Here is a 14060-nt window from a genome sequence, read left to right on the forward strand (position 1 = left end):
GTGTAACAACGTCGACCACTCCACACTCAAATGTCTAACGTACAATAATGTCACCTAAAAGCCCAAGACTGTGCCTACCAGCAGGTGTCTGTTCTGTTCTAGAGTGGTAGTGACCCCCACCCCTCCAATCGAAGCATTTTTGTCCCTCCCCAAATTGGAAAATGACCACGAGGATCACTTGGCAGGTCGAGAAATTCACAAAAATGCAAAGAATAATAAGTGGTACTGTTGTATGGGGTGACTGTGACTTTCCCTGATCGGGGATGGACTCATATCCTGCAAAATCTACTATAGGCAGAGGCACTTCCCGAGTCCAAATGCGGTGATATTCAAAATAGACACAGGCCAATCAGAAGGCTTCTGCCGGCTCCGTCACGGAGGGCATTTCCCCCAAGGCCAGCCGGTCCTCGCGGTCCAGAGGCAGTCACCACAGCCCGGCTTGACGAGGTTGGATTCGCAAAAGAAGGCTGTGAGTGGTCCATCGACCGGACCGGTGTCCAATTGGCAAAACAAGAAGTCTAGCCCAAACCTCGGATAAAGATAGAATGGCGGTCGGTGGTATCAAGATATTTTTTTGTTTATATTGGTTGTGTACTCATAACTGGAATGGGATTGGCTTTTTTTCTTTCTTTTTTTTTCTGCATACATCTAGGCGTTTTTGTGCGAACATTTCATTTCAATGGCTTTTGGGCATAGCGCAAAACATGATATATTGGATTAAAACCTTATATGTTTTGACGTATTGAGTATTTGACGTTGAAATGAATCAAAACAGAAGGTACTGTCATCTTTTTATAGCAGTGTAAGTCATCTTAGATTAGAGAGATGTTATGATGTCATACCTACCCATGGACCAAATTGCAGGCAGGAAGCAGCCAACGGGAGCCTCGTCCATCAGCTGCAGCAATCGCCAAGGCTTCTCAAGATGCAGCGTGGTCAGAATAATCTGAGAATTTGGCACTCCTGTTAGGTTCGAGTCAAAAAAAATTCTTTATTTGGTTTCACTGACCAAAGCCTCTCTCCACTTTCTTCTTCAACACTTTTCCACAGCCCTGTTTTACTCCTATCCTCATAATGGTCGTCGTTGATCTAGTCAAAGGACTCGAGACTTGGAACATCAACCAACAGTCCGATTCCCCTCTCTTTACAAAGCTGCCACCGGAGCTTCGCCTCACCATTTTCACTCTTGCGCTGGCTCAAGATTGGAAGGAGCTTGGAAATGGTGTATGCTTGCATGGTGACTACGACTTCCGACTGCGTCACGACCACGACGGCGATCCTGATGATGATATCCGAGATGAGCTAGAGAATGGGAGAGAGGACTACTGGTTAGAGTTTTTATTTCTCTCTCAACCAGCCTCATCTCTCCCCGTCTGCTAACCAGCCCCCGCGATCAAAATGTTATGATGGGTCTCCCCAAAAGTGGACATCGACGCCCTAGCAATGGACGCATGTGCTTCCCGGAAGCCACTGGAGGCGTTCTTTGGTTTAAACCATACCTCTCTCCCAAGCTGCTGGCCACTTGCCGTCGTGCATTTGCCGAGGGACATAAGCTCATCTACGAAGCAGAGCGCTGGCACAAAGGGTACTATGTGCTACCTCCAAATTTGCCCCGGCGGTTGGATCCGAGCTGGTCTGGCTATGATTCATCAACCGAAAATGGGTACGGATTCTATCACACGTACCCCACGGGATACTGGAGCCGACAAAGAGCGGACTGGGAGCACCCATTCAAGAGGATCCGTATGGCCCATGGACTCCACGAATATTATAAATTCCTGCGCAGAACTTCCTATCCCCAGTACTGGGACATGCGTGGCTTCAACACCAAATACTTTCAGTTTAGTAGGATGGAGCACTTGCGCATCTCACCAGATGATCGGCAAGCCTGGGACGGTCGGGACATAGGACGACAAGGTGAATTTTACGGAAAAACATGGTGTCCACTGCTCAAGCGAACTCATTTGGATTTTATTGACTCTAGCCCGCTCCGCAATATCATTGCGATGGGGAAGAAACTTTTGGAATCCAAAGAACAACAGAATCAGCAGCAACAAGCAGACCATCAAGAACAGGCCAAGTCCGCCCCGAGTCGCCCAGAATGGATCACGCCACCCCCAGAAGGTCTGCCCTGCAGTTACCCCGTCGGCTCGTGGGCGCGAGAGTTTGTCAACATGCCACATATCCGTACCCTCACCATGGATTTCCACTGCGACCAGACCCAGCGCATCCCCTATGAGGCCTGGATCGAGGAGGTGGTCATCAAAACGTGGCGCTTCCCCTTGAACCCGAAGCACCACCAAGGCTACCATTATCTTTCCGCCGAGGGCAACCCCGTCCGGAAACTATCCTGGCGCGGTGCCGAAGGTCATGTAGAGAACATATGCACCGAATGTGGAGCAGATCGAGTGCTGTGCCACAATGACGCAGATTGGTGCCAGTCGTATAAACTTGTAGAGGAACGGGCTCTCATTGGGCGTGGGTTACGCATGTACACTTGGACAGTTACCTGGACACGGAGGAAGTATGAAGGACCCGAGGTTTATCCATACAATGGGTGCGTGGAGGTTGACGATGACGACTATCAGGACGAATGGGACTCGGATATGGACAGTGAGGACGAGGCGAAGTGGGAGTTCTATACCGATTGGTCTGGCAACGAATGGAGGCCCCCAGCTTAAGAGAAGAGGGGAAGTGGTGATGTTTTACCGATCTTATGGGCAAGGAAGGGAGGTAATAAAGGTTTTAGAGTGAAGCTTACGATTAACACATTGAGAAAAGTTTCATACGACGCCAGATTTTTAGAACTAAAAACGTCAAGCTGATTTCAACTCAAGAAGACTCAGAGTCAATATTGCCCAGGCCAATATAAAACTTGAGCTCGACCTCATTGCTGTACCCAGCTTTCAGTCCCACGCTTTTCCATGCAGCCTCAAGGTCTACAGCCAACACGCACTCATCTTGGCTGGATACGAACACGGTCTCCTCGGGCATGACCGAGCCATGGATCGTAGCGAACATGTCGCGGGCGATGCTCATGTCTGGAAGACGGGATACGTAGATACCTATTGTTATTGCACCGAGGTTAGATTTTAGTTTGGGGGGAAAGGTGAAAAAAGGACATTTATAGAGAGACTCTGGACCGCTATGGGCAAACCAGAGGAAACTCACCTAGCACCCCGAGGGCCTTTACTCGGGTGTGGACAAGTATACGTCCGCTCCCCTCAGCCTGCTGTATATCACTCGAGACCACGGCCGCAGCCCCAGACATCTTGCCCAGCAATCCGAGGTTGGCAACCTGCACGTCAACGCCCGAGCGCGACGTGAAGCACGACAGGGGAAAGGCCGAGAGGATGTCGTAGCCCCTGACCCCAAGGCTGACGGCGAGCATCGACGCCGAAGTCCCCGGCTCGATCGGCGGGGACACGCGTCCGCTGCCGTGCGATCTCACCACATATGTCCTTTGCGGCCTCGTGCCGGGGAATCTGGCCAGGGGTATGATGTCGGTGAGCGGGCGCAGGGCGACGTTGAAGATACCGAGCATAGAAGTGCCCGAGTTGGCGCCGCCGTGGTAGGTGCCGACCTTGAGGAGAGCGTCGTCCGTGTATCCGATGTACTGGTCGATGCTCTTGCCGTGGGCGCTGGTTCTGAAGATGACCGTCTTGCCTCGGGGTGTCACACCGGTCATCTCGGAGATTAAAGCCTTGTCGTGCTCCCCCGGGACGTCGGTTATGTAGATGGGACCGCCGCTGACGCACCTCGCCGCGGCGTGGAAGCCCGAGTAGTCGTGCGAGGTCTGGAACATGTCCCAGTCCGGCAGGATGTTGAAGTACTGTGTGAGGAGGCCGTTGTGGGCGTTGGTCCAGACGTGCCACGGGTGCGACGCGGGGATGGCTGGGGTGAAGTCGTCTGAATTGCGCAGCGGAATGGCCGGTCTTTTCCGGGGCAGCTGGGAGTGAAACATGATGTGCGGCGTCATGGACATGCACGAAATGGCCCTGTTGCTGAAGTGGCGCAATGATGCGATGGTCCAGGCGTCTAGGTATGCGTCGGATAGCTCACGACGTGCGCCTGCTCCAATCCACATGTCTATTACAAACTGCGCGTCCGTCTTGACGCCATCGACACCTGTCGACGCTAGAAAGCGGTAAAAGTCGTCGTAGAAGCGGTTGACGTCCTCCTTGGCGATCACCGTCATGGGGCCACCGAGGGGAAATCCCCGACGCTTTGCTTCCTCGCGCACGACCTCTACAGTCTTGTACGAGTTGGCGATGGGTCCTCCAGGGGCAATACCACCCCAGTAGCCCAGTAAGGCATGCCAGACTGCCACATGCTGGATGTGCTTGTGCTTTGACCTAATCGATGAGACTGTCGCCTTGAGTCCGTAGGGAAATGCATCTGGCTCGGCCTCAAACCCGTTCCACCCGTACTGGAATTGACCGTCCCCGGTGCGAGAGATGTCTTGCCAGTTGTCGTCGATGATCAAGTTGGTTATCATAATTTCGTTCTCAGCAAGGGTGTTGAGGGCGTCGAGTATCTTCTCCTCACTTAGACGCTGTCCCAGGGCGTTCCAGGTACCTATTTTCAAATTCGGTTACTCGCAAATTCTATCATCGAACTGTCCCTGAGTGTCAAATCGCACAAGAGTCAAAACTTACAATAGCCAAGCCCATCAAACCAGTTTTCCATCCATTCAGGCTGCACGTCTGCGGCCAAGTTCTCGATTTGCTTTGGTCCTTCTGGGCTGCTTTTCTGTTGCTCATCTAGTTGGAGCAGCCCTCTTGCATGGTAGACACATGCGGCACTGGCATTATCGAACGTCTCTCCGACGGCTACAATGACCTTTGCAGCGGTTTCCGCAAGGTTGTCGCTACGTATCTATAAGGCAGGGATGTCAGCTAGCGAGTTCTGTAGGGTTTAGCAAGTCAGTTCACTTACACGGAGGACCACTTTTCCAGCATCATTGCTGCGCAGCCCTGTGAGGACGTGATCGGTACCCGTCACAGCCAGAAGCACGCAGTGCTTGCCTTGATCGTTCAGGAATGAGCACATCACGGCATCCCTGTCAAGATCGAACTTGGCCTTCCCATGGCATGGTGCGATCCACGGAGCCCAGGTGCGGGCAAGGGCGAACCATCTGGACAAGAGTCGTATCCTAGTCAACAGACAAGGTCTATGGCGCATTTAAGCGGATCTCCATACCTCAGTAAGTGTCTTCCCCACGGTAGACCCAATCCTACTTCGGACAAGGCAGATTCATCACTGCTTCCGACGCCTGCGATGGGAGCATCCAACTGCCACAAGCATGTGGCTGGAGATTGGCTCACCGCCTGTCTGATGGTGACATGGCGGCTCAGGCCCTCAATAACATCGTGAATGTCATCAGGTAGGCTGTCAGGGTGGTCGGGAACGATGATGCCGTCCTCCAACTGGAGCTCATCCCGGACGAATCGCCATGGATCGTCAGGAGACTCGCGGAACTTGAGCGTGAAACGTACGGCAGACTCGACCGATATAGACGCAGTAAAATGCAGCTTGCGGACCGACTTGTCATCTGAAGCCTGCAAATAAATGGGTACATTCTCTGCACTACTTGACGCTAGAACAGAGTCGGTCCATACAGAAGAATGAAGAGCCGAGGTCGATACGGCAACCTGCCACTTATCGTGGGCTCTGCTCTGATGCACCTGCAACACAACCACAAAGTCCACCTGTCCGGGAGTCGCTGGGGTTTTTGTCACCTGGGTCAGGGAAGGGTAGCTAGTAATTTCGAATCGAGTCTCATCGGCAACGAGGTTGGCTGGAGGAATTTTCTGCGCATGTATAAGCGCGCTGGGCATGCCGGCCACAACATCGTCAAGCGGTGGGCCCATTGTGATTTGGTAGATGATGACACTAGTGATGAAATTTCTTGAAAGGGAACGAGATCAGTATAACCATGAAGCTCGCCAAGTGCTGGGAGTAGTCAATTAAATATATATCCTAGTCAGAAGAGGATGGAGAAGAAGGCTGTGCCTAGGCAAACAACCAAATCACGTCAGAGATTTTTGTCAAGAAACGCTTGTTCATAAGTGCCGGACTTGAAGAGGTCGCTACCGTTGTCGCGCCTTTGGGTAAAGTTGGGGTATAGCTATGGAGGTAGCTAGCTGCTGGTTTGTGCAGAAGCGTGAGAAGCAACGGCCTGCATGTGCATGTATCCGTAGGTACGTAGTAGTAAAAGGAACTAGACCTGCTTCCAGTAGACAAGAATCGAAACACCGAGGTGGTATTGATGCGAGGAATAGTTCCGATTTTAAGCTCTAGGAAACCACTTGATTGGAATCTGCAAATTGAACGATGCAAATGTCGTATCAAGTGCAGTGAATATCCATATGTGGTACCACCGGTGCGTAATGGAGGCAACAAATCATATGCTGTCCGCTTGCCGGACGGAGGCGGAACGGGTTGAATCGGATTGCACTGGGGCAGGCCGGCACGAGCTTGACGAGTCAAATGTGGGTCTTTATGCTTTTTGCGTAACCACGTAATCCTTCCTAATTATTTGTAGCAGGCAAAGCAGGCTAGCAGCATGAGCAGATAGTAAAAAAAAGTTGAGTGGATTCCAGCCACCCGCACAGCCACGCGGCCTTTGATTGGCTTGAGAGATCTTTTCGAAGCTACCAATCCCGAGACTCGCAATTACCAAGGTTGACTGACGACGTTCTCGACAAAGCTGAGCTTCTTGTAGAGCACCCTCAACCGACCATCTCACAGCCCAACATCGGCTCCGATACCCCATATAGCCCCCAATGGCGTCCAGGAGACTAGCTCTTAACCTTTCGAAGGGGCTGCGCGCCCGCGCCGGCCTCAGCATGCCCATGCGAAGAGGTTTTGCCACGCCAGTTCCGACACCTGCCGGCACCCAGACGACGACGCTCAAAAATGGCCTCACGGTGCGTTGTGACCTCGAAAATGAGCATGATGCCGACTGGTTTTGCCTTGATTGGCTGGAGGATCAATTGTCGAGACACGTGCAACTGTTCAGGACTGACAACAAAATTCATCCCCTGCCTTATAGGTCGCTACTCAGTACTCTCCCTACGCGCAAACATCAACGGTCGGCATGTGGATAGATGCTGGCTCCAGGGCCGAGACCAACGAGAACAACGGCACCGCACACTTCCTTGAGCACTTGGCTTTCAAGGTAGGTCCGCTGGATAGTCTTCTTTTGGGTGTGAAATCGTATCACATCGGAAGTGAACAAATCACTGATCAAGGACTTTTCTCTCTAGGGAACGCAACGCAGGACACAACACCAATTGGAGCTCGAAATTGAGAACATGGGAGCGCACCTCAATGCTTACACCTCGGTATGTGCAGCTCCCAGAATGCAAATTACAATGATTCGGGGAATGGCGTGAGAATTTTTTATTGACAGTAGCTTGACCCAAACCACAGCGCGAAAACACTGTTTACTTCGCCAAGTCCCTGAACGAGGATGCCCCCAAGTGTGTTGACATCCTCGCCGATATTCTCCAAAACTCAAAACTCGACGAGGCCGCCATCGAGCGTGAGCGTGACGTGATCCTGCGCGAGTCGGAGGAGGTTGAGAAGCAGCTTGAGGAGGTCGTCTTTGACCACCTCCACGCGACCGCCTTCCAGCACCAGCCTCTCGGCCGTACCATCCTGGGCCCCCGTGAGAACATCCGCGACATTACCCGCACCGAACTTGTCAACTACATCAAGCAGAACTACACTGCCGACCGCATGGTCCTCGCCGCTGCTGGTGGTGTCCCCCACGAGCAGCTCGTCGAGCTTGCCGACAAGTACTTCGCCAACTTGCCCGGCGAGACCGCCAAGACCAGCGCCTATATCCAGTCCAAGGCCAAGCCCGACTTTATTGGCTCTGACGTCCGCATCCGCGACGACACCATCCCCACCGCCAACATTGCCATCGCTGTTGAGGGTGTCAGCTGGAGCGACGACGACTACTTCACCGCCTTGGTCACCCAGGCCATCGTTGGTAACTACGACAAGGCTATGGGCAATGCTCCTCACCAGGGTAGCAAGCTCTCTGGCTTTGTCCACAGCAACGACTTGGCCAACAGCTTCATGAGCTTCTCGACCAGCTACAGCGACACTGGGTAGGTTTTGCTTGCACGGCTACTTGCATTCTTTTGTCTCGTTTCATATACTAACACTTGCCTCCTTTAGTCTCTGGGGTATCTACCTGGTCACTGACAAGCTCACCCGTGTCGATGACCTTGTCCACTTTGCCCTCCGCGAGTGGTCGCGTCTGTCGCAGAGCGTCAGCGAGGCCGAGGTCGAGCGCGCCAAGGCCCAGCTCAAGGCTTCTATCCTTTTGTCCCTGGACGGCACCACTGCCGTTGCCGAGGACATTGGCCGTCAAATCGTCACTACCGGCCGCCGCATGAACCCGGCCGAGATTGAGCGCGTCATTGACGCCGTCACTGCTAAGGACGTCATGTCATTTGCTCAGCGCAAGCTTTGGGACAAGGATGTTGCCGTCAGCGCCGTCGGCAGCATCGAGGGTCTGTTTGACTACGCAAGGATCAGGGGCGACATGAGCCGCAACTTTTAAGTTGTCTGTTTCGATGATGGTTGGGAGAAGCGGTTGCGTGTGATTAGATGAGCCAGGAGGAGGGGAGCCACTGTATTAATATGTGTGAGTCTCAGCCCCGTTCAGGGTTGATTTGGGGTTACTTGCTTAGACATAGAGCAAACGACTCGTCTCGACCAGAAAATAAGATAAGCTTTTCTTTGTGTTTAGATGAGGTCTTTTAGTCTGTTTGTACATAAACAGTTGGTTTGGTTGAAAATACTTGTCATTCCCTAATGTGGTTCGTGTTGTCGCGTCCGAGACAGGTGCATGCCGTCGCTCTCCCTTGACCCCTTTCTCATATATCATGTCACGGTCTTATCCAAAAGGCTGTCATGATTCCTGACTGATTGTTTTCTCCTCCGGGAACTCAGACTCTTCGGTCGTACCACATTCTTTTCCGCGCCCCGCCCAAGTCACTCTTTTTTTTTTTTTTTTTTCTCAAATGTTCTGATGAGAACAAAGAGACGGTCCATCATGAAGGTATCCGGCAGTAATCTCACTGGCGCTCTACTAGCCTGCTGTGCACTAGCATCGGCAGCTCGCTACAGTCCCAACGTCAAGACCAACACGGTAGTATACTATGTAAGTCAATGATCTCCAAACATATTTTGCAAAACCTCCCATCGACCATCACGACCAGGGGAGGCCACAGCCATGCACCCTACTGACAGCCCCCTACCCACAGGGCCAAGGACCTGACCAAAAGGACCTGATGACCTACTGCCGCGAGCCCGCCATCGACGTCATTGTGCTCTCCTTTGTCCACCTCTTCCCGCAACAGGCCAACGGCCTCCCCGGCACAAATTTTGGCAACCAGTGCGGCGGCGCCGTCTACCCCGGCCCCGGCCCGGACCCGGCCCGCGACGCCCTGCAGGCCAACTGCCCGCGCCTCGTGCCACAGATCGAGCAGTGCCAGCGCATCTTTCGCAAAAAGATCCTGCTCAGCCTCGGTGGCGGCGTCGCCGGCTACCAGCTCACGGGCGCCGACGCGGGCCGCGCCTTTGCCGACCAGCTCTGGGCCATATTTGGGCCGCGGCCCGACGGCTCAACGCTGCCGAGGCCGTTTGATGGCGAGAGCAGGGTTGCGGATCTCGATGGGTTTGATTTGGATATCGAGTTCCCGCCTGTCGATGGTGGAGAGGGGTATCGCGCGCTTGCGCTGCGGTTGAGGGCGCACTATGCTAGCGTCCCCGGCCGGAGGAAGATTAGGCTGCTGACGGCTAGTCCGCAGTGCGTCGTTCCGGATTCGAATTTGAGCGATGTGATTCGGGCGGTGAGGTTTGACGCCCTGTTTATACGTAAGTTCTTCGTTTTCTTCGCCTGTCTCAGGATGTCAGTATCCAGTCACCCCTTGAAAAAGAAGGGGCTACACCGGGAACTCACGTCGACGAGGTAGTCGGCATTCAGCCACATAACCAGAACTTGCTAATAATATTATCTGATCGCAGAGTTTTACAACACCATTGTCTGCTCAGCCGCCCGCTGGGCAAACGAGAATCCGACATATACCCCTGGAGACATTGCAAATCCCGCCGGGTTCACCTTTGACGCCTGGACCGAGTCCATCAGGGGCACGGCATCTTCCCGCGCGAAGCTTTACCTGGGCCTAGCTGGAGGACCTAATGCCGCTAACCCTGGGCATTGTGAGTTTTCTTTTATCCTCGCTCTTCTAGACCTCCCCGATCTCTATATTACACATGCGGTAGTGCGTGTACCAAAGTGGTGCAAACAAAGCTGTGCCCAGATGGTGTGTTCTATTTCCCCGACACAAGATGCTAACCACAACTCAAAAGACATCGACGAAAGCGCAAGCCGACGCCTCGTCGAAGCCTTCTTCTGCCGCCCCAACCTCGGCGGCGTCGCCATCTGGGAGGCCACAAACGCCAACCCGGGTGGCAAGAAGGCCTACTACACGACCGCCAGGGAGCACCTCGAGCGCGCCAACAGGGACCCCAAGGCCAGGGAGTGTCTCGTTGCTCCACCTCCGGACAACAGTAACGCTCCGCCGGCCCCCGCCACTGGGACCTGCGGTAGCGGCGTCGGGAGCTGTGCCGGTGATTTGTGCTGCAGCCAGTATGGATATTGCGGTCAGGAGCCTGAATACTGTGGCGCGGGCTGCCAATGGCAGTTTGGGACTTGTACGTGAGGGCATGGCAGCTGACTTTTCGTGAATCCCGTCATGTAGCACCCATCGATATACACATCGGTGTCGACCAGTGCTTAGGAAGAGACGCATTTACTTGTTGGTTACATGATGACCGAACCCTACCGTCATCTTTCACACATCACGTATAAATCATGCAGAGTAGTAGATAAAGCTTTATTCCTTTTTGGTTGCCGCGTATATCTGCCCGGACGTCCAAAAAATCCCGTCCCAATAGGCCGAAGCAGCTTGCCAGATCATGACTGCAGAGTCGTATCGTGGCTTGTAAATTCAAGATCCACCTCCTCCTGAACGCCAGCTCACCAACATCCTATATCCAAAAAAGGACCCGTAACTCGTAAATCGCTCTCGCGCCTCCACTATGATGAGCAAGTAACAATATAAAACAAAACCACAATTCAATCAACTCGACTCGCCTCTCGTTCTCGCATTAGCAAAGATCCGAGGACCTCGTGGTTCCGACGAGGAGTATAAAAAAGCCAAGATACAAAAGAAAATAGCTGCCATTCGTAATGGCTGACTAGATGCCGACACTGATTCTCCAGGATAATCTCCCGAGATCAGAACAAGGTTGGAATAAATGTTCCTCAGAGGTTATCTCTGTATATAGCTGACAAAAACGAAGCCGAAAGATAATATAAACAAAGGAACAACGCCATGTCTATGCAGGTGACGTAAGTAAAAGTTTTTGATGTAGTGTGTAAGCTCCTCGAACACGGCCCGTATTAACCTTTAAATTATTCTGGGCTTTTGTGGCGGCCTTGACGGCCGGCGCGGCGCTTGGGTATATATGTAGGTATCTTGAATATCGGTGTGGTATCAAGATGGTGAGTTTTGTATCTTGTAATGAGGTCGGGCGATGGAACGGAGCCACTTCCGCCGAAGACCTTTCACGAGGAGTATGATAGTGCGCATGTCACCATCGAGTCAATCAGCGATACTCCCGACGGTGGGAGCCATCTCCAGGGCCGGGAGGATAGTGGTGCCTTCCACCCTCTCCTCTTGCCGCAACCCATTCCGCATTTCCGCTCTGCCGACCAAGTTGCTCTGCAGGCAATTTGGCGTCCTCGGAGGAACCCGACACAGACGAGCCAGAGCCATTAGCGACGCCGGGGACCAGCTGAGTGACAGCATGTGCGATTGAGTTGACAACGTATTGACGCAGCTCGCGGTCTTCTCTGGCGTCTTCCTTCTCCAGGCGGAAACGCTCATCCTTGTTCATGTTTGCCCTCCGAATGTTCTTGATCTCTTGCATGATGTAAAGCATAACCTCTTCCGGGCACTTGTTCCTCTCGAGTGAGAATTCGCTCTTCCGTACGTATCGGCGTGTGACGTCGGTAGCACCATCGATCGAGAATGCTACGCAGTACGACATCTTCTTGCCCCAGCCTTCGGTGTAGAGGCGAGGGTTATCCCAAGCCTCCTCGCATGCGTCGACGTGGACCCATCGCTTTTGGTGTTCAGAGTAGATCTCGGTCCAGACGTGATCTTCGGCGTTCCATACCCAGCGCACCCGGCCACCGACGGCTCGACAGAGCATGCTGAAGCAATTAGCCCACTCGCCGCACCTGCCTCGCCTCGTCTGTAATAACCTCCAGACATCGCTGTAGCGGGGGAAGCGCTCGTAAGCACCGCAATGAGAGCTCGAACATTGGTAGAGCTCTACCAGGAGAGCACCGCATGCATTCTCTTCCGGTGTAGGAGCAGTCTTGCCCTTTCCTTCTGTTGGTGACATGCAAACTGGGCATGGCGGGTTGTTGATCCATGTGAAGAAAGAACGTTTAAACCATCTGTTGATCACAAGGTTACATCCATGTCAGCCAAGACCATTCGGCTCATTGATTAAAGATCCGCAGAGAACAAAATAAAGTTGTGAGCGAATTGTTTTTCTCACCTCAAAAGAGCACGGATGACGCAATCTTGGTATCCCCATTCGGGTTTCCTCCCATCACCCATGCTCTCAGCCTGAGCTTGTAAAACTTGCGTCTCTTCTTCTGCCTCACCATATATACGGTCGAGCGGGATGACTTGCAATGCTTCATCCAACAAGCCAGGATTTTCATATTTCGTCGGCGTTGTCGACAGAGTTATGAGCAGGTTCCTGAACTTTTGTGACTCTTTGTCTGTCGCAGCTGGTGGTGTCGGGATCTTTGGAAGGTTTCTTAGTGACGAGTATGATGGCGGTGTCGAGCCTATTTGTGATGAAGGTTGTGTTGATGATGGCCCCGCGGACGCACTTGGGCTGCTAGATGACGTGCCGGGAGCCGGCGAGCCTTGCCGTGACCGAGAGCGATCCAATTCGTTCAATCGCTTCGTCTTTAGTAGTCGCTCAAATCGATGCCTCAAGTCCTTGGCCCATTCCTCGCCATACTCTTCGTCCCCTGGACCGGGGCCGTTTATGTTGGAAGCCATGACGTCGTCGGGATAACCGCTACGCACAAAAAGTGTCGAAGGTCGCGACGTCAATCTTCGACAGGACTCGTCCTGCGCTCACTCGGGTGGCGCCGTCCTCTATCGAATGCCCCGATCAATCGTGTCGGCGATGGGCGATGTATATTGTCGGGTTGTGCCTACACGGCTGTCGTGTCGATTTTCGCCGTTGTCGCTGCGAGATGACAGGCCTGTCGCCCACAGCCAACCAAGCGGATGCAATTCTCAATCCAAAAGGTCGACACGATTCCTGGCAGCCTAGCCTAGCCAAATGCCTGCCACTGGTCGTCGACTTGTTGTCGTCGCAAGGCCCTCTTCGTAGTGTGAGTCGATAATCGTTTGTTCTTGGGAGTGAATGTTCGGTTAGGGGGTAGTGGCGCTGGGAGAAATCGACACGGGCGATCGATGGACGGTTTCGTTTATTGCATGAACTCCCCCGGTCTGGATGAAAGTCGAAAGCCAGACAGCACCACCAAATCGGTCAGTCAGCCTCAGACATGAACCGAATCAGGGACGCAGGTGTGATAATTGAGAAAATTGGCAGGGTGTGTTCCGTTGAAGGGGGGAAGAGTAAAGGGAAAAAAAGAGGGTCGAAGAAAAGATAGGTAAGGTAAAACGCAGAGAAAGGTTAGGTTAGGTGGTAGTGAATAGTTGAGTTGCGTCGCACCCACATACAGGCTTAATTCGGAGCGACCGTCAGCAGAGGGAGAGCGTCGCGGACTTGACATGCTTCTCTCTACGTAGCGCAGTGCGTGGAGGGGGCACCAGCGTAAGAGGCCGCGCGTTCAAAGGCGGAAGCTTCGATGGGGGCACTCGCATAGAACCCACCCTCCCCACTTATGACCCCTGGTTGATTGGCTGAAG

The 14060-nt window shown here is 53.1% G+C and overlaps 5 protein-coding genes across 5 annotated transcripts; 3 read left to right on the plus strand and 2 right to left on the minus strand.

Moving 5' to 3' along the window:
- The first annotated feature begins 923 nt into the window (after positions 1–923).
- MGG_03602 (uncharacterized protein) lies at positions 924–2897 on the plus strand. The gene is made up of 2 exons (XM_003716255.1): positions 924–1328; positions 1424–2897. The coding sequence occupies exons 1-2, from the start codon at positions 1075–1077 to the stop codon at positions 2679–2681; spliced, it is 1512 nt and encodes a 503-aa protein (XP_003716303.1). The 5' UTR covers positions 924–1074; the 3' UTR covers positions 2682–2897.
- On the minus strand, positions 1513–6445 carry MGG_03601 (alpha-galactosidase). Its single transcript, XM_003716256.1, has 5 exons — positions 5203–6445; positions 4939–5137; positions 4659–4878; positions 3172–4578; positions 1513–3065 (listed from the first exon to the last, which is right to left on the minus strand). Exons 1-5 carry the CDS (start codon positions 5871–5873, stop codon positions 2833–2835), a joined length of 2730 nt encoding a protein of 909 aa, XP_003716304.1. The 5' UTR covers positions 5874–6445; the 3' UTR covers positions 1513–2832.
- A 110-nt stretch (positions 6446–6555) lies between these two features.
- Positions 6556–8834, plus strand: MGG_03600 (mitochondrial-processing peptidase subunit beta). Its single transcript, XM_003716257.1, has 5 exons — positions 6556–6932; positions 7058–7183; positions 7272–7349; positions 7438–8123; positions 8194–8834. Exons 1-5 carry the CDS (start codon positions 6789–6791, stop codon positions 8579–8581), a joined length of 1422 nt encoding a protein of 473 aa, XP_003716305.1. The 5' UTR covers positions 6556–6788; the 3' UTR covers positions 8582–8834.
- Positions 8835–9056: 222 nt separating this feature from the next.
- On the plus strand, positions 9057–10978 carry MGG_03599 (acidic endochitinase SE2). The gene is made up of 4 exons (XM_003716258.1): positions 9057–9184; positions 9288–9900; positions 10051–10245; positions 10396–10978. Exons 1-4 carry the CDS (start codon positions 9077–9079, stop codon positions 10746–10748), a joined length of 1269 nt encoding a protein of 422 aa, XP_003716306.1. The 5' UTR covers positions 9057–9076; the 3' UTR covers positions 10749–10978.
- On the minus strand, positions 10921–13935 carry MGG_03598 (PNG1). The gene is made up of 2 exons (XM_003716259.1): positions 12661–13935; positions 10921–12556 (listed from the first exon to the last, which is right to left on the minus strand). The coding sequence occupies exons 1-2, from the start codon at positions 13176–13178 to the stop codon at positions 11698–11700; spliced, it is 1377 nt and encodes a 458-aa protein (XP_003716307.1). The 5' UTR covers positions 13179–13935; the 3' UTR covers positions 10921–11697.
- Between the last annotated feature and the right edge of the window lie 125 nt (positions 13936–14060).

The sequence above is a fragment of the Pyricularia oryzae genome, chromosome 4 (genome assembly GCF_000002495.2).
Source record: "Pyricularia oryzae 70-15 chromosome 4, whole genome shotgun sequence".
Lineage (NCBI taxonomy): Eukaryota > Fungi > Ascomycota > Sordariomycetes > Magnaporthales > Pyriculariaceae > Pyricularia > Pyricularia oryzae.

Coding starts and splice junctions, on each gene's coding strand:
- MGG_03598 (XM_003716259.1), bottom strand. CDS start 13,178: ATGGCTTCCAACATAAACGGCCCCGGTCCAGGGGACGAAGAGTATGGC. Junction 12,557..12,660: donor GTCATCCGTGCTCTTTTGAG/GTGAGAAAAACA, acceptor TGTGATCAACAG/ATGGTTTAAACGTTCTTTCT.
- MGG_03602 (XM_003716255.1), top strand. CDS start 1,075: ATGGTCGTCGTTGATCTAGTCAAAGGACTCGAGACTTGGAACATCAAC. Junction 1,329..1,423: donor AATGGGAGAGAGGACTACTG/GTTAGAGTTTTT, acceptor TCTCCCCAAAAG/TGGACATCGACGCCCTAGCA.
- MGG_03601 (XM_003716256.1), bottom strand. CDS start 5,873: ATGGGCCCACCGCTTGACGATGTTGTGGCCGGCATGCCCAGCGCGCTT. Junction 5,138..5,202: donor TGGGGAAGACACTTACTGAG/GTATGGAGATCC, acceptor ACTCTTGTCCAG/ATGGTTCGCCCTTGCCCGCA. Junction 4,879..4,938: donor CTGGAAAAGTGGTCCTCCGT/GTAAGTGAACTG, acceptor CCTGCCTTATAG/ATACGTAGCGACAACCTTGC.
- MGG_03600 (XM_003716257.1), top strand. CDS start 6,789: ATGGCGTCCAGGAGACTAGCTCTTAACCTTTCGAAGGGGCTGCGCGCC. Junction 7,184..7,271: donor TTGAGCACTTGGCTTTCAAG/GTAGGTCCGCTG, acceptor TTTTCTCTCTAG/GGAACGCAACGCAGGACACA. Junction 8,124..8,193: donor ACCAGCTACAGCGACACTGG/GTAGGTTTTGCT, acceptor TGCCTCCTTTAG/TCTCTGGGGTATCTACCTGG.
- MGG_03599 (XM_003716258.1), top strand. CDS start 9,077: ATGAAGGTATCCGGCAGTAATCTCACTGGCGCTCTACTAGCCTGCTGT. Junction 9,185..9,287: donor CCAACACGGTAGTATACTAT/GTAAGTCAATGA, acceptor CCCTACCCACAG/GGCCAAGGACCTGACCAAAA. Junction 9,901..10,050: donor GTTTGACGCCCTGTTTATAC/GTAAGTTCTTCG, acceptor ATCTGATCGCAG/AGTTTTACAACACCATTGTC.